Source organism: Rhynchophorus ferrugineus, unplaced genomic scaffold (genome assembly GCF_030347505.1).
Source record: "Rhynchophorus ferrugineus isolate W39M unplaced genomic scaffold, kcgeb_rfMv2 rfM8, whole genome shotgun sequence".
NCBI lineage: Eukaryota > Metazoa > Arthropoda > Insecta > Coleoptera > Curculionidae > Rhynchophorus > Rhynchophorus ferrugineus.
Genome location: NW_027472587.1, coordinates 36,889,943 through 36,914,360, shown reverse-complemented (window position 1 = coordinate 36,914,360; position 24,418 = coordinate 36,889,943). Strand labels below are relative to the sequence as shown.

Below are 24,418 nucleotides of genomic sequence, written 5' to 3'. Positions count from 1 at the left end.
TTAGTTCAAGTTTAGAAACAGTTTGTTGTTAATTGAAATAATAAAATATATTTATGAAAAAAATTGAACCGACAAAAAATAAATAAGGAACTCACTAAAAATTAAAAAAATAATCAAACTATTGGTTTTTAACACCAAAAAAAAACATTTTAAAATAAAATATATATAATATTCTTTGGAATAACTAAATAAAAATAAACAAAAGCCTTATTTAACATATCTACTACACGTATTTTATATTTTACTATATACGCACAATTTAGCTTTATACCTACCTAAACTTACTTTGCAGCAAGAAATTAGATTTGTTTTGTAGTTATTTTAATTTTGTGTATATGTCACAAAATTATATTATTATTTTTTATTGTTTGGCCCCGGCACCGACTTCAGACTGATCAGTTGGTAGTAGTTAAAATAATATTGTAAATAGATATATAGGTTTATGTAGATATTAAGCTAAACACAGATATTTGCTTATAGTTAACAACATATAACATATAGCTAACAAGGTTCAGTCTTAGTTTGAGGACCATAAGAAAAGCATCAAACATTTTTCTTGGTTAGCATAATCGTCAAACCTGCATAATTGAAACATTATTGGGAGCTTTGAACAGACATGGAGGAACAGATTTCCATCTCCAACATCACTGAAGCAATTATCGAATGTTTTTGTCCAAGAATGGGACAATATTGCATTGGAAACTATTGAGACACTCTACGAATCTGTTGGATGTCTACCAGGATGGATGCTCACATGTATATACCAGGTGTATAGTTTATTTTGTCCAGCCCTTGTATATTATATAAGGTATTATACATACTGGATACTACGGGATAAATATAGTTATAGTATACTTTGAAGTTGGTGATTTCGACTGTAATTTTCTTGAAGTGAGGACTATTACTCAATGGAAAAGAAGGGTCAGTTGACAACACCCTATATACAACTTAAACAAGAGTGTTGAGGAGAAAGGCAATAAATTAAAGCGTATTGAGATGGGTCGACTCCGCCTAAAACTGAGGGGGTAATTAACACACAGAGAGGGTGTAACACAAGGAGGGCAATGCCACCGAAGAGGGATCCCATCAAATGGTACACTCTGTCCGATATAGTGTAGATGTCGAGAAATTTAGCCGATCTTTGATGTATGACGGAGAAATAATTTATAATAAAATATTATTTGGTAGTAAATTTTAAAGTTTATTTCAAAATAAATATATAGAAGTATATAGAAATGTATAGAAGTAAGTAGAAGTGTTGGCAAAAAAGTGTTTTTTAAACTTATATATAATAAATAAGTTACTAGTCGTTGCCGATTAGCCTACAATTTGTCTTTACAATAACCTAAATCTAGGTATATATCTAGGAGGACCCATCGGCCTTATCTTAGTCTCTAGTATTATGTCTCCAGTTTGTCTCTAGTCTCTAGTTTATGTGATAACACCATAGAGTAATAGAGATGCAACTCAATAGGGGACTCTGGCGCAAAGTTTTGCTTTGCCCAACATTCAGAGGGAGTCATAATGGGCCATTCAAATAATTTGATTGGTTAATTTAAATCTCCATTATAGGCACCTGTAAGAAAAATATTTTATTGTGAAGACATTTGATTGGCTCATCAAGTCACCAAGCTCATCACTCAGTAATGTTTGGCACGTGACAGCCTTGACGTCATGTTTAATTGACCAATGAAATTTAAATAAGAAACATTTTTTTTCTGGAATAAATTTATTAAATTAAATTCAATTAAATATACATATAAATATAAACTATAACAATAAATATAAATTTATAATGTAAATTTATCTACAAAATTTGAATATAATATAAATATATGGAGAGATGCAAGAGATAATTTTGCAATTATGCAATGCAGAAAAGTTTTTTGCTTATGGTTTTATATATATATGTATATTATATATATATATATATATATATATATATATATATATATATATATATATATATATATCAAAATTATCTCTTCCATCTCTCCGTTAGTACCTTTAATATTTTATCCGAAAGATCATTATGGAATGTACAATTGAAGGGTTTTAAATTTACTTTTTTTTAAACATTTGACAAAAATTTTGTTATATTATCGACGTGGCAAAATCGCTGAATAAAATAAGACATAGCTCAAGGACCTACTGACAGTATAACGAAACAATCTTGTTAGAGTCTGGGGCACGAGATATTGTGTTGTCTCTATAAAATCAGCCTCAATTTGTGGATCTACAGATTTTTTCATAATTTTATGTAAACAAAAATCACACTTAATTCCTTTTTTAAAAAGTTTTACTAAATAACCTGAGATGTACACTACCGTACAACGTAAAACTTTGTTCTTATAGGAACATCTGGACTGACGTTATAGAGTCAAGTAATTACCAGTAAGAATGAGCAGAAAGGGGGATACTGGCTGAATGAATACAAACATTACCATTACTTTCTGGAGTTTGTTCAAAGGTCGATGATACTTGGTTCGAACACCCTGGTTGTGGGCCTGGAACGATGGAAATAGGCACTATAAATATAGTAAGACAGTTCAGAAATTAATGATAGCAAATATGGACAAAAATGTGATTGACTTCTTCAATTTACCTTCTATATAATTTTGATTTTGATCCACTTCCATCTGTATATATTCTGGGCTCGTGGAATTATTTTCACCATCACTAAATTGTTCTTAAGTACTTAAAGGAAAGTTTAAATGTATCACAAATTGTCTCACATGGTAACGATCATAAATCTATTTCATGTTTAACCCAACCAGTTTAGGATTTTTAATATTTTCTAACTCATTTCTTAAAGATCGTTTTTTTAACGGAAGACGATGATGCATTTCCTCACTATCTGTGCATCCGAGTACACACCACATCCTAGAACGGGAATGCATTTGAAACTACCGACTGGAACTACCGACTTGTATATAGTAATAAAATAAAATAATAATTTAATGTATAAACGTTATAAAAAGCTAACCACACTGTTCTCAATATAGGGCACATTGAAAATGGCGTGCAAAATAAACAAACCATAGAACGAAATGGACCAATCAGATTCCATCGCGGCTCTTAGCATAGCGAATAAAACAAGTAATATGTTAAACGTGGCGACATCTATATGTTGGACGTGGCGAAACATTCCGCCAAAATTTCCTATGAAGTTAAATCTTTATTTCTCTATGGATAATACTGATTTTTTTCTATTAAATGCACCTCCCTATGCTACAGTACATAAAGTCAGAGAGTTTCATTCTTTTGAATCGGCTTCCTGTTCTGGTCTTATCCAAAAGTTGTATTAACACATGGGCTGAAAATTTCCGCGTCTGTACCATAGATAGCTCTAGTTTTGTTGCATTCACCGCTTGTTCAGTCAATAACAAATTTCAAAAGAGTGCTGTTAAAATTGTATGATATTCTACTCATGAGTTTGTGAGTTATTGTGCTAAGAGTGCTACTTTTGTTATTTTCAAAACAGTAGATCAAAAACAAGTTCGTGTTTTAATTTGACACTACTTCTTCATGGGAATAAATACCGTTCAAGCGAAGCAATGACTTGAAAAGTGTTATAAGGACTCCGCTCCATCAGAAACAACAATAAAACGTTGGTCAGTGGACGCCCAAACGAGATGGTAATATCAGAAAATATCAAATATAAATCGTAAAACCGTTTTGAATGATTGAAAATATATAGCGAATAGATATCAAAAGAATGTGTTCGTTTTATATTGCATGAGCATTTGACTATGAGAAAGTTAACCAAAAACAAGAACGTGTTGATAATTCTGAGCAGTGTTTGGCCATGTTTAAACGTAACAAAAAATTTTTATCTTCATAGGCTTTTTTAATTACGTCTGTTATTCTACGCACCTGGTGAATTGTCGACCTGGTTTGATGTAATCATTTTTAATCAAAAACACAGTTTGAACCGATTTTAATTAATCAAAACCATCAGTGTAGTTTTGTATCACCGTTGAACAAGTCGCCTCCACTTCCGATAAAATAAAATAGTTTTAAAAGTAAATTAAAAGTTTTGTTATTTTAAATTCATCCATATTTCATAATTTTCGTGTATATATATATATATATATATATATATATATATATATATATATATATATATATATATATATATATATATATCTTGCTAGATAACAAAGGGGAATAAAGTGGCTGTAATCAAGAGGGACAGAAAGAAGCACTGATGATAGATGGACCAAAACCGTATTAGAATGGATTTCAGATTGGAAACGCCCACAGACGAAAGTGAAGGCAAGATGGATGGAGTGCATTAAAAAATACATCTGGTTAAATTGGCAGAGAATGGCAGAGGATCGAACCACTTGGTTAAAGGACCGGGATAGTTTCAGTTCAAACTATACGGAACAGAAATAATTAGATTATTATTTACATATTAGTACAACCCTTCTTTCGTATAGTATAATCATTAATTGGTCCCTATTGTAAAAGGTTTAGCCTTGTCTATATTAATTTATAAAACTTTTAATGTTTTACAGCTTCCACACTACTAATATTTTATTTAGGACAATTAATTTTGATTTTATTAAAGATTGCGTGTACATACAAAAAGTATTTTGCCTTTTATTGGCTTTTAATGGGTTATCCCATATAAACAACATATCATCCAACAGATGTTGCTATAAAATCGTTTAATATATATCGGCGCCTTTTTGAAAAAGTGCAAAGCCATAAATATTGTTTTCGGATATAATTTACAGTACGTACAAAGTGTGTTTTACGACACTGCTATATATACACTATCGTTCAAAATTTTGGAAATACCTTATTTTCAGTTGACATAAAAAATATTGCTATTGGAGTATATAATTTAAAAAAAAATATATACATATATATATATATATATATATATATATATATATATATATATAAAATATTAATATACAATATATTGTTTTACTTTTTTGTCATTTACAATTTACATTTACATTTTTTTTGTTTTATTTACAAGCAAACTAGCAAAAAAATCATAAAACTATATATATTACATATAAATCTATGTAAGCATAAATTGGGTACATTTTTGTCAAGGTCGTGGCCAGGACGACAGAGCCAGAACGTTAAAAATCAGTCGAATGAAACTAGTAGAACCAAAAATAGAAACTAAAAGTACACCACTGAAACTTTTATATATACATATATATATATATATATATATATATATATATATATATATATATAATATTAATATACAATATATTGTTCTACTTTTTTGTCATTTACATTTTACATTTACATTTTTTTTTGTTTTATTTACAAGTAAACTAGCAAAAAATCATAAAACTATATATATTACATATAAATATATGTAAGCATAAATTGGGTACATTTTTGTCAAGGTCGTGGCCAGGACGACAGAGCCAGAACGTTAAAAATCAGTCGAATGAAACTAGTAGAACCAAAAATAGTAACTAAAAGTACACGACTGAAACAGTCGATAGTAAATAGTAACAAAATCAGGTAAAAAGTGGTAAAATCAGACGAACCAAATATAGCGACTGAAATAGTCGATAGTTCCCAACACTAAAAAAGAAAATTACTGTTTCGTAAAATTACTGTTCTCAATAAATCATGATAAACACTCTATTTGTGTGAAACAAAATGACCAAACCTTAATTATTTATTTTAAATTTTATTCATGACTTTTGATTAAATAAAAGGGTCGTGCAATTTTTCCTTGTTTCTTTCAAATTGCCTCTGATATTTTCGTTTATCAATAAAATGGATATCGGTAATTGTGCTTGTAAGAGGATTGCTTTTGCTAGCTAACTTTGTAGACATTAAACACTATTTTATTTTGTATTTGTAAAGTATTTGTTTGAGATAAGAAAATATAAGGAATATCTGACAGAAATAATATCTTTATTTTGTATAGATTATTAAGAACATCCTTCGAATCGAATATTTATAGATCTAGTATAATATCTATGAACTAATATTGTAAATTCAATAGTTTATTGTGAAATATTTTATATGTATGTGTGTATAGTGTAATATAACCTATTTTAATACTAGAAAAGACACGACTCTTTTTTAGGTTTTTGTTTTACATTTTTGTTTGTTTGTGACTAGAGGTTTTGTGGTTGCTCAATCATATTGTTCCAGTTCCCACTTAGAAGGTAGAAGACCGTTATTCTGCAATAATTAACCAAAACCTATCAAGTTTCTAATAGTTTTTATTATATATTATGGGATAACCCATTAAAATCTCATAAAAGCTAAAATCCTTTTTACACTTTACTTAAGAACACGCACCTTTTAATAGAATCAAAATTAATCATCCCAAATAATATATGGAGATTTTTACAATACTTAGTACTTTATTTATAATATATAATACAGTATTTAATACTTCTAACTCATATTAAATACAATTTCTCTTAACAATACACAAAATATACTGATTACGTTAAGACAACCGTTCATTCACACACATGTAACCAAATGATACATATAGAACCAGATAATGCTCCGAAATGTTCTTGTTGGCGGTTAATATTCCTTCGGTCACCGTTAACGACATACGCTCTCATTTACATAAATTCCCGAAACACCGTTCTGGTTCAGCGCCCGAAACTAACAATTTAAGCACTAAATATAATTATGCAGGAAGTATAACCAATAGCAGGCGTACCAGAAAGTCCAATAATTCCAATAATCATCAAAAGATAGAGATATCATGTCAAAGGTTAAAAAAACCGTTCAGAGTTTCGTCTTTAGATTCAGCGTCACTAAAACAGCTATATCTCCAAAAATAATTTGAATTTTGAAAACTCCTCTTATGAATATATATTCTTAAAGGGTTAAGCGTTGGAAATATGAAAAAAGAAACTATTTTTTCAAATTCCTAGACTAGAACACCTTTAAAAAAATCCCAGAACAAAAAGTTACACAGTATCAGACGTAACAATATTTAAAGGACGATTCCCTTAAATACTGAGTTACAAAACTCCACTGCGATTTAAACAATGTAAAACCCGTTTTCTCCTCCGTACAATTGTAAAAATTACGCAAAAAAAAACAACGCCTACAACACACAGTCGGGCAGTATACCGCGACTCATTCGGATTATTCTACTTTTACGCCGTACAGCGTTGCATTACAGGTCTATTTATAAATGAGAATAAAGCTTTCCTGAAAACCGGGCAATGTAAATAAACCTTAACGGGACGTCGTTAAGGTTCGCCGCACGCAATTTTAAAATAAAATGGAGTTTTCGAGCTAGTTTTATTTTCGATGAGAATCCTTTCGAATAGTCGTGTGTATGGAGAACATCTGTTCCGGCTGATTGGCGATGGTAAATTGGCTTAACGACCGACCATTGTTGGCTTGTTGTCTTTGATATACTTTGATGTCTTTAATATATATAAGCACGTTCTTTTTTATAAGGTAATATGAACATATATCGATGTTAACACAGATGTCAAATTTATATGATCTTAAGTTTTGGATGAAATGTTTTTCCTACGGCAATTAAAATTAATATTCTAAAAGAATTGCACAGGCATTAAACACATTTTTTTTCTATGATTAGGTATATGTTTAATTTTTATTTAGTATTTATGGTTATTGTACATCTTTAGTTTTTAGGTTTTGTTTAAGTTCTATTGTATTGTCTATATTTATTATAGAACATTAACATATAAAAGTAATTCTACTTCGTTTAAAATGAAATTATAAATAAATGAAATTATATATATATAATTGAACGAAACAGTGGAACTGTGCATTTGCTAGTTTATTGTCGATAGTCTGTTTCGGCTGTTTTGCGACTATCGACTGTTACTAACGCTACTCAAAACCAAAAGTCCAGGAAGGCGTTTTCGTGGGACCTCAATTCATCAAGACGATGACAGATCACCAAAAAGAAGGATGAATTGCTTTTAACAAGGTTATAAACATATTTCTAGGGAATTATAAAGAGCTTAATTATAAACAAATCAACAAAATAGTGTTAAAAGCATTTGAAGCTTTAGGTTTCGTAATGAGTTAAGATGCGAGTAAAGAACAAAATGAACGATTTCATCAGGATTTTAAAGAGAAGTGATACCGAATCAAAGGTATTATCTCAGTGTCATCAAACTACTGTTGGACGCTTCAGAGGGTCCATCCAGATTCTTCACAAGACCTTCACTCAAACAAGAACATTACTGGGAAAAACAAAAGGATTTAGTGCGTGTATTTTAGAATAGTGAAGTATATTAGAGTGAATGTATATTAGATAAAAATATGTATCCCTATGATTTGTAAATAATAGAATAGTTTCAAGTATATTCCCTTTTATTTTAATGTAATGACTCGTTTAACATAATTACCTAAATTGTTAAGAAACGTGTCGTCGAATGACAAAAAGGAAGGCACTTTCGGTTTCAACACACTCAAAAATATAAAGAGCACGTCACAAAACGTAAACAGCTCGTAGAACTTTTTCTTGCACATTAATGTTATCTATATCATAAGAGCAACACTATTACTATTACGTGAACCATCTAAGCTATTATATACAGCTTGGAAAAGACCAATTGTTAATCATATTAATAACGAAGCTTAATTTAACGTAATTAAAGAAATAGAAGCATTATTGATTTTTTATTTCTCTTAGTGCCTAAACAGTTTTTCTGATGAAAACTATTATCTGCTATATAATGTAAATATTTCATACAGGGGGTACAATACTAGACCTCCTATTATTATTACTCGACCTATTGCCTCGTAACACTCCTAAACCCATAGGTTGTAGATTAATCTAAAAAAATGTCTTTTTGGGATAATATTTTAGTAACTGAACTGTAGGAGGGAGACTTTTTTGTTGAATCTGCCGTCTTGGATTCATACTACAAATAAATTTGCACAAAGCACTCTTAGTCACAAACTGTTGAAATTAGGAAATAACCTTGGTTCGAAATTATCCCTAGCGTTTGGGGTTCGAATTTGACAACATAGAATGCAGAAAAGCGCAATTTAAAGATTATCAACCAGAAGGCAAACTAACAATCGAAAGTACAATAGAAAATATCAAATGTGTTTATTTTATCACTATGATCAAGGAACCAGAATACAAAGTCAGTCAGTTCATTTTTGGAAGACCTGAAACTATTTTCTTAGTTTTTTAGTTGTTAAATACGAAAAGAATAATCTGAAAAAGTTTGGTTTAAACAGAAGTAGGGACAGAAGCAGCATTTGTTGACTTTTAATAAAATCACTGTTGATAATAGGTTGAAGAAGTAAAGTTGTAAATTATATCCTGTATTAACATAATAAATATATTTACTATAATGTGTTAGTAACACCATTTAGTTTCTCGCTAATACACATTGCAACTATTGGAAATTATGTCTTAAAAGAATATTTATAGTTTTCCTTTTTCCTTTTTCACAAAAACTCTCGTGAAACACTAAACGATTTTATAGCAGCATCTGGTGAAAGATATGCTGTTTATATGGGACAACCCATTAAAATCTCATAAAAGTTAAAATCTCTTTTGCAAGAGCACGCAAATTTTAATAAAATCAAAATTAATCATCTCAAATAATATATGGACATTTTTACAATACTTAAAACTTTATTTATAACTAGCTGACCCGACAGACTTCGTCCTGTCAAAAAGATTTGTAATGTGGCAGTTTTTGTGCCTACGTATTTTAAAAAATTCTCCTGAACAGAACCATCACCCTGGTGATAGGGCGTTGTGAATAAAAAATAATTAAATAAAACATATATAAGGATTGAAAAGTAAGTAATCGCTTTATTGTTAATCATGTGAATCATAATTATTATTATTATTATCATTATATTGCTTTGTGGTATACGATGTTTTTTGTTTGATTACCTGGCGCATAGACAAACAAATCTGATGGTTTTCCAACACGGGAACAGGCTACATACAATTGACCATGTGAGAAACATGGGTTTTCTAGATTAATACCACAAACACTTAATGATTGCCCCTGGGACTTGTTTATAGTCATAGCAAAAGCAAGCCGTCAACATGTCTATAGGAAATTTGCCATTACCAATGTCAATGAGTTGTTTAGAGAATATGTTTCCAGATTGGTCATTTTGCAACTCGACACGCATATTCTTGCTTAAATGAAGTACTTTAACATGTTTCCACAAATTGGAGGACTTTAGACATGCATTGAGTTCATCAGCTGGCGTTGATCGTGGAATCACTGGCAATGTTTGACGAAAATCTCCTGCTAATAAAATCATTGCACCACCAAATCGGTTATTATTGCTACGTAGATCTTTTAAGGTTCTGTCTAAAGCCTCCAAAGATTTTTTATGTGCCATCGTGCATTCATCCCAAACAATCAATTTACATTGCTGCAAAACCTTTGCCATTGCAGAGTTCTTCGAAACGTTGCAGGTTGGAGTTTCATTGCTTTGCATATTTAATGGCAATTTTAGTGCTGAATGGGCTGTTCGACCACCTTCAAGCAAAGTTGCTGCGATTCCCGACGAAGCGAGTGCAAGTGCAATTTTATTTTGTGAGCGAATTGTTGCTAATATTAATGAAATAAAAAAAGTTTTTCCTGTACCACCAGGTGCATCTAAGAAATAAATCCCTCCAGTTTCATCATTTGTTACTTTCATAAGAGTTTCAAATACATACTTCTGTTGTTCATTTAACAGTGGAAGATTTGTTTGAATTTATTCTTTCAAAGCGTTGAGATCATACAGTCTTTCTCGATGCAACTCTTGGTTAAAAGCGTCATGCATTGGACGATTGGGCGCGGTCAGGCCTAATTGAATTAATAGTTTGTTTGACATTATCAAGCACATGTCCTCAATTGAAATCAATGCTTCATTGTAAATTTCTTCACTGATTTGTATATTTGGATTTCCCATTCTATTCCGTATTTGATACAAAATATCATCACACATATAATCTTTGTACTTCATCCACAAATCAATTGGGTTTGATGGGAAGCATGTAGATATGATTATAGAAAACAATGTTCGTATTTGATGAGTGTGTGATGATATTACAGCATCATTGAGAGTTTGATCCCAATGAGCGTCATTTTCAAGCAATTGCAAACGTTGACAGGCTTCTCTGTAGGATCCACACAATTCACCATCAACAGTTCGTAACTGTTGGAATGATGTTGGGCCACGTACATTGACTAATAGCAGTCGTAAATAAAAACATTCATCATTGCTTGGATGTACTGAATAAATCCGGCCAATCGCATCGGTGGAATATACATCTGTATATCCTGGAACTGGTTTTCCTTGTTTCCGTCGTATAAATCTCCTTGAGGATTGATTCCAGGTATAATATTTTGGCATTTCAGAATATAGCAATGTTTGTGCGAAATCATCGTTTTGGCATGTCTCAAAAAAACTGGTTAATGTAGTAGATGGTGGCTGAGCAGCTCTTTGTACTGCGTTCTGTGCTGTAAAATACACTCTTTGTCCATTTTCTAAATGCACAGCTAAGTGAACAACAGAAGGGTGTCTCTCATGAATAGGAAAAGAAAATATTCGCCAAACTGCTTCATTACTACTGACATAGCGGCCCATTTGGTATTGGGTAACTTCATCATTAGAATTCCCTGCACCAATTCCAATCACAGCCATATCACTCCCTTTGGTTACATATTTGCAAATGTATTTAATCGATTTCACTGAATGGCAAGATTCAACGTTGATGTGTGCTTTGAATGTCTTTGATAAAATGGGTGAATATGGAACAATCCAACGATTATCTATTTCAATATCTTGTTAATTTAATTTGACAATTGTTGATTTTCCATTGTCTGCTGTCGATCTGCGACGATACAATGGATAACAGTCATTACCAGTAATTGTTTCCGATATTAATGTCCGTGGATATCGTTTTGAACATTTACCATCCATCATACACGGTGAATTTTGATTAAGAGTTCCACAGGGACCATGTATCATGTTTTTGATAACTACCTCATGCAATCCAGGATCTACTTGTACATTAGGGATTTCAGCTGATATCACTGCATCAACTTCATTTGGCCTTATCTTTTCAACCAACCAAATCAAAATGTGTGCATGTGGCAATCCTCGTTTCTGCCACTCCACAGAATACATCCAGCAGCGTGTCTCACCAAACACATTATGTTTTACGATGAAATTCATTAAAGATTTCAACTTTTGTCTAAAGACTCTGGCTGTAATATCATGACGATCAATGGATGATTTCCCAGGTAATAACTCCTGCTTAATTTCTATCCATTGCGGATTGCATGTAAATGTGATGAACAAATCTGCTGTACCATAATGACGAACATACGACATGGCATCTTGAGCATATTCGTGCATATGCCGAGGGCTTCCGATGTATGTTGCTGGAAGAATAGTCATCCGACCGACATTCTGTGCATTTCCATCAGTATTAATCGCATCTCGAAGGTGAATATACTCTTCAGATCGGAGTTTGGTTTGATTCAACCTGATGAATGTTAATCTCTCCGTTTCAATTTTAACATACATGTCATCAACATATTTGTGATATAATCGCCGACATTTCAATATGCGATTATCTGCATTTTCCCGAATCATTAGGCGGTATGAATAATAGTTCATTGAACTGACTTTTTTGTTGGTTTCAGAACCTGTAAACAGATTTTGTTTTAATAACATTCAAATATAAAATTAAAATACATAATATAGTGACTGAGATATTATCGCCATAGCTAAACTAATATTTTAGTTACCTGTAATGGGATTTATCATTTTTATTGATAAATCGTAGCCATCTTCACCTTGCCAAAATATAATGGGATATTGCAGTGCATCATATGAGCGGTGTGTTTCCTTTATAGGTTGTAATTGAAAATTCCGACGATGTAAAACAATATCACGGGATTCCAAGTTTTCTCCAACTACAACGATAGCAACTTCATCAATAGTTGGTGCATTAAAACGTCTTGTATGTTGACCTGCAGGTGTTTTATCAGCTCTGATTACAATTTTGTGATTATCGGATGGCATCAGATCCAGGGCAGTTTTAAACAATATAATCAATTGATTGTGTTGATGAAATAAAGTTTGTAATTGTTCTACAATAGACCTTTTTACTAAATTGTTATGTGCACAACGCAGATCAATTTCTTGTGGTGAATTGCCCATAAGATAAATTTGCAGGAATTTGTTGTCGCTATCTGACACTGGTAACAGTGAACCTGCTCTGTGATATATTTGCCCTTGTATCTGTAAATAAAAAAAATATTATGGTGTGGTATAAATTAATGGATTGTCAATGATCAAACTTAAATAATATTTGATCTTAAAAAGTATATATTTAGTTTTAACTAATATCTATCAAATATAAAATATAATAAAAGTGTCACTGAAACTGAATCACCATATAATATGATGACTAAGTGATATATTTCGTAATTATTAAGAAATTGAAGATTAGTAACACATCTTAACTTTGGTGACAGAAAATGTTGTTCGCTAAAATAATTATGAGTAACTGCTATAATACATACCTTGAAAGTTGGCATAAAATTTTCCCGAACTGCATTTGTTGCCCCAAATGAAGTCATTTGAAAGCAATTGTTATATTGTTGAATATGTGTCAAAAAGTGTATAGAATCTGTTCCTATTCCTGAAACCAATGAGTACAATGGTTCTGGTGGTGGATCCAATTGTATCAATTTCACTTTACCATTTGCGCAACACAATCCATTGGCTTCGTTTTTGTATTTTAATGCCTTACAGTGTGAGCAAACCAAGTTCATAGAACCAATAACAACACATTGGTAGTTACTGTAGTCAATTGACACATCGTAACTGAAAGCAGCTGGATTCAAACTTGCGCGATTATTAGTTGAATGTCGCGCTCGCGCTTCACGCGTTTGTGATATCCGAATTCTTTCACGTTCATTTCCGTCGTCACGTTCTTGTGCAGTACGATTAGATCGGTAATTAGCTTGGTTTATAGCATTTCTGGTTCTTCTACCTAAATTGCTTCGTCTTATAGGAGGCATATCAAATATAAATTATTTTTTCACTAATCACGAACTAAACAAACACTAACTAACTAAACACTCTGCACAAAACACGATATACGAATTTGTTTCGTGTATCACTTGACAATTCATCTGTCATCTGTCAAAAGTCATCTGTAACAGACAACTTTTTTTTTTAAATTTGATATGACTTGAACTCAAATCCTTTTAAGCCGTACGAATTGTTTTATTTATTTAAAATTTGAATTAAATTTTAAACAAATAAAAAATTTTAAATAAATAAAACAATTCGTACGGATTAAAAGGATTTGAGTTCAAGTCATATCAAATTTAAAAAAAAAAAGTTGTCTGTTACAGATGACTTTTGACAGATGACAGATGAATTGTCAACTGATACACGAAACAAATTCAAACAAAAAGGGCTATTTTTAGGGTTTTTCCAGCAATAATTCTAATTTTTCTCGCCGTAAAAACCATCCCTGAACTTCAACGAACATTTTAAAAAAAGATTTGGCCAAATTGGTTCAGGCGTTGTTGAGTTATGCGCTTAGGAACATATTTTGCGATTCATTTTTATATATAAGATATATAATACAATATCTAATACTTTTAACTCATATTCAATATAATTTCTCTTAACAATAAACAAAATATACTAATTACGTCAAGACAAGATTCATTCACACACATGTAACCAAATTGTTGCCAAGAAATGAGACATATAGAACGAGATAATGCTCCGAAATGTTCTTGTTGGCGGTTAATATTCCTTCGTTTACCGTTAACAACATACGCTCTCATTTAAATAAATTCCCGAAACACCATTCTGGCTCAGCGCTCGAAACTAACAACGAATCTTAAATTACATTCATGTTAAGGCTCTCGAAGACTTGGAAATGGAGGATTTTAATTAGTATATTAGATCAATAAAATAAAGAAATAACGGTTTCATTCCTAAACTTTATAGTTTTTCCTTTTTATGTTCGAATTAACATTGGTAATAGATAGTTATATGATATTAGCAACTGTAAATTACTCCAGAAAAGAACAGGTGCCTTGATTTCTCAAAAAATATTTAAAAAAAGTAATGCATATGAGTTATAACACTACAGTTGATGGAGCAAGAATATTTTATGCGCCAAATTGGAGAAACAATTAGAATTTGATGTAAAGTTTGTGTGCATTAGACTCTTTAAAAAAACAGCGATATAACGAAATTAAGAGAGGAGTAAATCTGAACGTCCCAAATCTACAAGAAGTAATTATAATAATTTAAAACCTTATTTACTAGTTCGTAATATTACTTTTCTTAATAAATTACGATAAACACTCAATTTGCTTGAAAAAATGATCAAACCTTAATTATTTATTTGAAATTTTATTCATGACTTTTGAATAAATAAAAGAGTCGGGAAATTTTCCCTTGTTTCTTTCAAAATGCCTGCGATATTTTCGGCTATCAATAAAATAGATGACGGTAATTGTGCTTGTAATAAGATTGCTTTTGCCAGTTAAGTTTGTGGACAGTATATACTATTTCAGTATTTGTCTGAAATGATATTAAAAATAAGGAAATATGACAGAAATAATATTTTTATTTTGTATAGAATATTAAGAACATTTTTCGCATCGAATATTTATAGATCTAGTATAATATCTGTGAACTAATGTTCTAATTAAAGTAGTTTATTGTGAAATATTGTATATATATATATATATATGTGTGTGTGTGTGTGTGTACAGTGTAATATAACCTGTTTTAATACTAGAAAAGACACGACTCTTTTTCAGGTTTTTGTTGTACATTTTTGTTTGTTTGTGACCAGAGCTTTTATTGTTGCTCAATCACTTTGATCCAGTTTCCACTTAGAACGTAGAAGACCGTTATTCTTGCAATAATCAACCAAAACGTATAAAGTTTCTAATAGTTTTTTTATATATTATGGGATAACCCATTAAAATTTTATAAAAGCTGAAATCTCTTTTACAAGAGCACGCAACTTTTAATAAAATCAAAATTAATCATCCCAAATAATACATGGAGATTTTTACAATACTTAATATTTTAATTATAACATATAATACAATATTTAATACTTTCAACTTATATTAAATACAATTTCTCTTAACAATACATAACATTCATTCACACACATGTAACCAAATTGTTGCTAAGAAATGAGACATATAGAACCAGATAATGTTTCGAAATGTTCTTGTTGGCAGTTAATATTCCTTCGTTCACCATTAACAACATGCTCTTATTTAAATAAATTCCCGAAACACCATTCTGGCTCAGCGCTCGAAACTAACAACAAATCTTAAATTATATTCATGTTAAGGTTCTCGAAGACTTTAGTGGAATGTCTCATTTACATTGGAGGATTTTAATATAATAAGTATATTAGATCAATAAAATAAAGAAATAACGGTTTCATTCCTAAACTTAATAGTTTTCCCTTTTTATGTTCGAATTGACATTGGTAATAGATAGAGTTATATGATATTAGCAACTCTAAATTACTTCAGGAAAGAACAGGTATTTTAAAATATCAAAAATATTAAATATAACCCAAAGACTGAAAAGAGAAATACTGAAAATTAAAAACAAAACCATAAATGACCATGACCATCTGAGAAATTTAATAGATGATAAAGAAACTGATTATTCACTCTGGAAAGCCACGAAATATCTAAAGCGCTCATCTCTACACAGTCCACCTATAAGAGACCTAGGTGGGAATTCGGCACATGACAATCACCAAAAAGCAGAAACATTGGCTGAATATCTAGAAAAAAACTTTCAAACCAAACGAAACTAATATTGAATATAATTTGACGAACATGGAAGATAGAAAATTCGATGATTGAATTAGCCACGCCGAAAGAGCTAACCAAAGTTATTAAAACTGACATTAATACCAGTAAATCACCAGGCTATAATTTAGTAACATGGGAATTACTGCAAAGACTACCAAGAAAGGGAATTATAAAATTAACCGACTTGATTAATACAGCATTTAGATTAAAACATGTTCCATGCATTTGGAAGGTGGCGCAAATTATAATGACCCCCAAACCTAGAAAGTCACCAAACGAAATAAAAGCCTATAGACCCATATCACTGCTGCCAGTAATATCTAAGGTTTTTGAAGAACTGCTGTTGAAAAGAATAAAATCGATCATAGAGAGAAAAACCTAATACCAGCATACACAACAGTTTGGGTTTATTAACAAACATTCAACTATTGACCAGATCCCCAGAACAACAGATGTTATTGAAAAAGCCTACGAAAGTAACAAAGTATGCTCAACTATATTCTTAAATGTAGCACAAACCTTCGATAAGGTTTGGCATAAAGGCCTTGTTCATAAACTAGAAAAAATATTACTAAAACAACACACCGAACTACTAAAATCGTACATTACAGCCAGGATGTTCAGACTTAAACAAGAAGAAGCTTACTCTACAAGAAAAGAAGCTAAAGCAGGTGTACTTCAAGGAAATGTACTGGGGCCAATGTTTCATCTACTCTACGCTTGTGATATACTACTAATGGAGAATATTACGATGGCTATATTTGCTGATGATACTGCGATTATAGCTGTCGGAGACAATAGTCAAGAAGTCACACGAAAATGACAACAGGCAACTGACAATATAAATAATTGGACATAAGCTTGGAAAATAAAAACTAACGAAGATAAATATGTGAATGTGCAGTTCACATACAATCACACCGTAGAAGCACCAATAACATTAAATAATACTCTCATTCTCTCATTCCATATAACAACAACGCTAAATATCTCGGAATGAATTTTGATGCACAACTTCGCTGGAAGGAACATATAAAGAAGAAAATAAAAGAACTGGAATTGAAATATAGGAAAACGTTTTGGCTAATTGAAAGAAAATCACAATTATCAGTACAAAATAAATTGCTTTTATATAAGCAAATACTGAAACCTATATGGATATACGGAGTTCAATTATGGGGATGTTCTGCAAAGAGTAAAATAAACAAAATAGAAATATTTCAGAACAAAGTCCTGATAGAGGGCGCACTCAAAATACTACAGGACTGACTACCTACATCGACACCTTCAGATACCCACAGTCATTCAAGAAATCAAGAGAATTGCAAGAATTGCATTTCCACCAGAACAGGACACAGACTCAAAAGAATCAAACCATCTGATCTTGTGTAGTGTTGTATAATGGGGTGCATATAATAAGAAATACATCAGTGACATGTATAAACATTATTTCACGTGAGAAAGAGATGCAATGTGTGTCATTAAAAGAAAAAACGAAAAGGCAACCCATATATCCACAAAACATTGATGAAAACAGGTTTACAATCTAGTTACTTTTTAATGAAGATAACCAATGTTAAAGTTGTTGGATCATAATAGAGTTTGATTAATTTATTAAACAAAATGAGAACCTCCTAAACAGGCAATTTCTATGAAAAATAGTAGAGATAAAAGGACTAACCCAAGTTCGCGGTAGGGATATTAAAAAGTTTCCGAAATTAATTTATGTACCATATTAATAATAAAGATTTAATTTTGCCATCCAATTTAAAATTCTTTATCAGACAGGTGAACATTAGCAGACCGCGGAAGGATATAAGCTGTTAAAACAATTTAATATTAGGCGAAGTTTATTAGAAAAGCGCGGGGTACGGCGTTGGATGGCCAAATGAGCAGCAACTATGCAGTCTTTGATGTCGTATTCGCATGTTTCATATATACATTAATTAAATTATGGAACATTTTGAAGTTGCATTTATGCCACTTATTTTCGCCAAGAGTATTTGGAATATGTTAGGATCAAGATTTTTTCTATAACATCTTTATTCGATACGTTTAGTACAATCTTAATTCTACATTAATGTATTACTACTTTTCATTTGTACTTGGATTAATTCACAAGCAAGACGAGTGCGAGAAAATACATCAATATTTATTCCTCAATAATAAAATTATAATAACCTATAGCTATAGTTAACCCTAAAGGTATACACTTTATATAAGTTCGTATGGTTTGATTCGCTTCAATCTCCTGACATCCTGCACGCTGTCCAGCAATTGTATTGCCTCCACGTTAGTATGATTTAGTAATCTTCGTTCGTGTTTCAAGGCGAAATCTTGGAGAACTTCGCAAATCCATTTGATTTCCAGGTCATCGTGCAGTTCTTCGTTGGTTACGTAGCGATAGGCATTGGTAATCAATGAAAGAACCTTGTTTTGACAGCGTTGTATGATTAGTACATTTGAACTTTTGGCTTCATAATTGTCTTATAGATCAAGCTCTTTAATTTTAGATCATGTGGAAAGTATCTTCTGACTAACCAGTATAGTCGTTTTCTTTTGGTTCTAATGTGTTTTGGTTTTTGTATAACGTGATGTTTCCAAGTTAATCTACAGTCAAGATGTATTCCAAGGTACTTAGCTGATTCTGCTTGAGGAATCGGGCATCCATTAAGTGATATAATTAAATTTTTATTATTTCGTCGCAATTTAAAATTAACGTGGACAGATTTGGAGTTATTAAGTTGAATTTTCCAATCTTTCGTCCGTTTGTTGACTGCCACTTGTGCTTTTTCTATTGCCCTAGGCAGAGATATGTCGTTTGCAATAATCATTATGTCGTCAGCAAAGGTTCCAAGTAGTATTTCTTTTGTTGTTGGAATGTCAGCAGTTTAGAACAGATATAGGAAAGGTCCTAAGACGCTACCTTGTGAAACTCCAGCCGAAATAATTATAAATGTTGAGAACGCCATTTCGTCCGAGACTCTAAATTTTTGGTCCGAAAGGATATGACACCAGCAATAGACAATAGTAATGACTCTATAATGAACGGTTCTTGCAAGTATTTAGATCAGTTTCACTTTAAAAAGACATTTAGTGAGAAAATCGTTACATATACAAGTTTTTCCTATCTTTCTGTATGTTTCAATATTGTTTTGGTAGCTATCCAATAATTAATCCATTTTGATCTGACTTTTGATTGACAATTGGGATGTGATGGGGTAATGTTACCACATGTTTCTAAAAGTCTTGATGAGTGTTGGCAACATACTTATTCAAATCAATCAACAACAGTAATGAATGGGAAAATACATAACTATGAACGTTTCATGATTAAGTTGTTTAACGTCATTTACACTAATTTTCAATAATAATATAACAACAATAAGCTTTCGAATATGGTGACTAGAGCCTATTGACTTCCAGATATAGCCAAACATTAGCCTTCCTTGTTAACCGACTTCAAAAATGAGGACGTTCTATGTTTGGCTGTATATATTTTTCAAATGTATGTTCGCCAATTTCTCCATCTATTATGGACCGATTTTCAAAATTCTTTCTTTATTCGATAGAATGTACTTCCTAGGTGGTCCCATTAGAACCAAATTAGGATCTGATGGGGGGACGAGAGGAAAATCGAGGGAAAACCTCAAATTTCAAAGACATGTACAATGTTTTCACATATTTCTTATCTAAAATAATCAGATATGGATGTATAATGTTATTGCTGAATTATGTGATGAAAAATCAGAAGTAGTTCAGTGTAAAAGTCAGTCAGTTTGTTTTTTAAGCAATAAAAATATCATATAAGACGTCGTAGAAACGTTATAAGCAACTGTTTCTATGGTGTGATAGTTAAAACATTGAGCTAACATGCGGAGGTTAATGATTCAATACCCAAGAGGACAGCAGCTTTTTTATTCTAGTTTGATTGGAATATTTGTTAAATCACCTAGACTATATAGTGGACCCCGGGGCTTGAAACGGTCCTTACTTTCAATCATTGTTTTTTTATTCCTATTTTTCATCATTCGGGCTATATTTTTACTTGGGCTGTCCATTTTAATACTTAATAAAATAACTGCGTAATTTATTGAGTAAATATCTAACAGTAAAAAGAGAAAAATAAAATATTTTTAACAAAAAAATTGAACCGACTTCAAAAAATAAATAAAGAACTCACCAAAAAGTAAAAAACAATGAAACTTACATTTTTCATACAAAGAAAAAGTTTGAAGTCAGTGCCGAGACCACATAATACAATAATAATATAATTTTGTGACATATACACAAAATTAACTTGCCAACTAAACAAGTCGGCACCGACTTCAAAGTTATCAGTTGGTTGTAGATAAAATAAAATTGTAAATAGATAAATAGGTTTAGGTAGGTATTAATCTAAATCGTGTGAATATAGTAGAATATAAAATACGTGTAGTAGATACGTTAAACAATAGGAGGAAAATAAGAGGTAGAAAAGTTTTTGTTTATTTTTATTTAGTTATTACAACCATTATTATGCACATATTTTGTATTAAGGCGTTTTTTTGTATATTAAAATCTAAGTTTGATTATTTTTTACATTTTAGTGAGTTCCTTATTTATTTTTTGAGATCGGTTCAATTTTTTGTTAACAATATTTTATAACCACTATTGTGAAAGTTTTCTTGAAAATTTGATTAACATTGGTTAATTTTACATATATGAGAAGACGATCTATTATATTTCAGAGATAGGAACAATACTATAACTTACTTAATAATGAGATATTTTAAATGCTCCTTGGTATACTCAAAATGAACATTTCAATACTGTTCTAGTAGAGAAGGTAATTCACACCAGAATATTCAACTGATTCTAACTTTCAGATTGCTTAATTTAAATACAGAAATGGTTATTTTAGATTCAAAAAGTTATTAGTACCAAAAAGTTAGAAATTGACATTGACAATTGACAAAAAGTTGACAATTGACAATTCGTGACAACTCAACACTCATTCAAAATCAACAAAAAATATTAATATTCGAACATTTCTACAGCTGATTTCGGGAAATTATGACTGTGTAGTTAATTAAATTAACGATAAATATGAGTGCATAATGTTAACTAAAATTCATAAATTATCATGTTAAATAATTATACTTACCAATTTTACTTAACCATACTTGTAGGACTTACTATAGACTTACCTGAAAAATAAAAAAAAATTTAATTGCAGTTTTCCTCATAATTAGTTATATGTTATATGAATTAATTAAGTATAGTAATGCATCTGGTAAAACATATAGGCTTATTCTGTTTTCTTCACTGACGGAATAATGTTTTTACAAGAAAAATGACAAACGGTCTTTAATCAAAGTGGTAATTATATTATTGATTAATGCTAGAAATCTATAGAATAACTTTTCTAGGAAAAAATGATAAAACCGAAAATATTCTTTCCACAATTCATTTGTGCCTTATATAACTATGAAACGGCGCAATTAAAAAAAAGATGATAGATACTCTGAGCAAAAAGCTAAACCAATCATGCTCATAAAGTATACGATTCTGTTAAGAACGTAAACATTTAACATGATCATTTAATTAGGAAATATATATATTATATATATATATATATATATATATATATATATATAAAAACACACCCGAAAAAAGTATTCCGAATATAGTGTTATTCTATTTTAACTAATTGATTCAGCACTTAAGTTAAAAGGCGCCCCCACAAAGATGTTTTAATTCTAAATAATCCCTTATCGAGTTTTGGAAAATCGAAAATATTTAGACATCGGTCTCAATGGTCTAAAGCCGCTGACGAAAAATAATATTTTAAGACCCGTCTGGATCCGGCAATATTCGACGAGTCAAATAATAATATCGAGATAGGGTTTGGTTTATTCAGTCATAGGGATGTCGAAAAATATCGATAATTTTCGGTGATATTTTTTGGACTGTATATCGATATTTTTCGAAAATCACTCATTCAATTAATATTATATAATCATATCAATTTAAACATAGATAATTGAATTTAAAATTGTATGTAACGGTTTGTGTGATCATGTTGCTTTTTAAATAGGCCTTTTTTAAAAATAGTGCGCCGATGTTTCCAATAATTGATTATATAAAATTTTGGGATTTGGGATCAATAACATTTCCAGAGACTAAATCACTAACTTATGTGTATTTCATTTTAGTAATCATATTATCATAGACTTTTCAGGGTAAAAGAGTTGCCTTATATATTCCGTGATTCTAGATCAAGATCGCTAACTTTTACGGATTAAAATTTTAATCACCATAATAAGTGTTATATACTCTTACAAGTAAATGCGATGTTTTATATATTTAGGGATTTTGTAATCAAGAACATTTCTACAGACTGAATCATTAACCTTTATGTTTTTAAATGTTAATAGTCATGATAAATATTTCTCACAACATTCTTAAGAGTAACATGTTGCCTTATATATTTCGGGATTTGTGACCAAGAACATTTCTAGGGATTAAATCACCAATATATGTGTAATCCATTTTAGTATTCATATTAAGTATTATCGACTTTTCAGGGTAAAAGGGTTGCCTTATATATTCCGGGACTCCAGATCAAGATCGCTTCTAGATACTACGCCACTAACTTTTACGTGTTAAAATATTAATCATCAAAATAACTGTACACTCTTAAGAGTAAATGCGATGTTTTATATATTTAGGGATTTTGTAATCAAGAACATTTCTACAGACTGAATCATTAACCTTTATGTTTTTAAATGTTAATAATTAGGATAAATATCTCTCACAACATTCTTAAGAGTAACAGGTTGCCTTATATATTTCGGGATTTGTGACCAAGAACATTTCTAGGGACTAAATCACCAATTTATGTGTATTCCATTTAGTATTCATACTAAGTATCATAGACTTTTCAGGGTAAAAGGGTTGCCTTATATATTCCGGGATTCCAGATCAAGATCGCTTCTAGATACTAAGTCACTAACTTTTATGTATTAAAATTTTAATCATCATAACAAGTGTTATACACTCTTACAGGTAAATGCGATGTTTTATATATTTAGGGATTTTGTAATCAAGAACATTTCTACAGACTGAATCATTAACCTTTATGTTTTTAAATGTTAATAGTCATGATAAATATTTCTCACAACATTCTTAAGAGTAACATGTTGCCTTATATATTTCGGGATTTGTGACCAAGAACATTTCTAGGGATTAAATCACCAATTTATGTGTATTCCATTTTAGTATTCATACTAAGTATCATAGACTTTTCAGGGTAAAAGGGTTGCCTTATATATTCCGGGACTCCAGATCAAGCTCGCTTCTAGATACTATGTCACTAATTTTTACGTATTAAAATTTTAATCACCATAATAAGTGTTATACACCCTTACAAGTAAATGCGATGTTTTATATATTGAGGGATTTTGTAATCAAGAACATTTCTACAGACTGAATCATCAACCTTTATGTTTTTAAATGTTAATAGTTATGATAAATATCTCTCACAACATTCTTAAGAGTAATAGGTCGCCTTATATATTTCGGGATTTATGAGCAAGAACATTTCTAGG

At 30.9% G+C, this 24,418-nt stretch overlaps 2 protein-coding genes across 3 annotated transcripts in view; both read right to left on the bottom strand.

Moving 5' to 3' along the window:
- Positions 1–24,418, bottom strand: part of Sema1a (Semaphorin 1a) — a 713,484-nt gene that overhangs the window by 520,687 nt on the left and 168,379 nt on the right. The window lies entirely within an intron of this gene.
- Positions 11,776–13,223, bottom strand: LOC143201055 (uncharacterized). The gene is made up of 2 exons (XM_076411902.1): positions 12,744–13,223; positions 11,776–12,641 (listed from the first exon to the last, which is right to left on the bottom strand). The coding sequence occupies exons 1-2, from the start codon at positions 13,156–13,158 to the stop codon at positions 11,776–11,778; spliced, it is 1,281 nt and encodes a 426-aa protein (XP_076268017.1). The 5' UTR covers positions 13,159–13,223.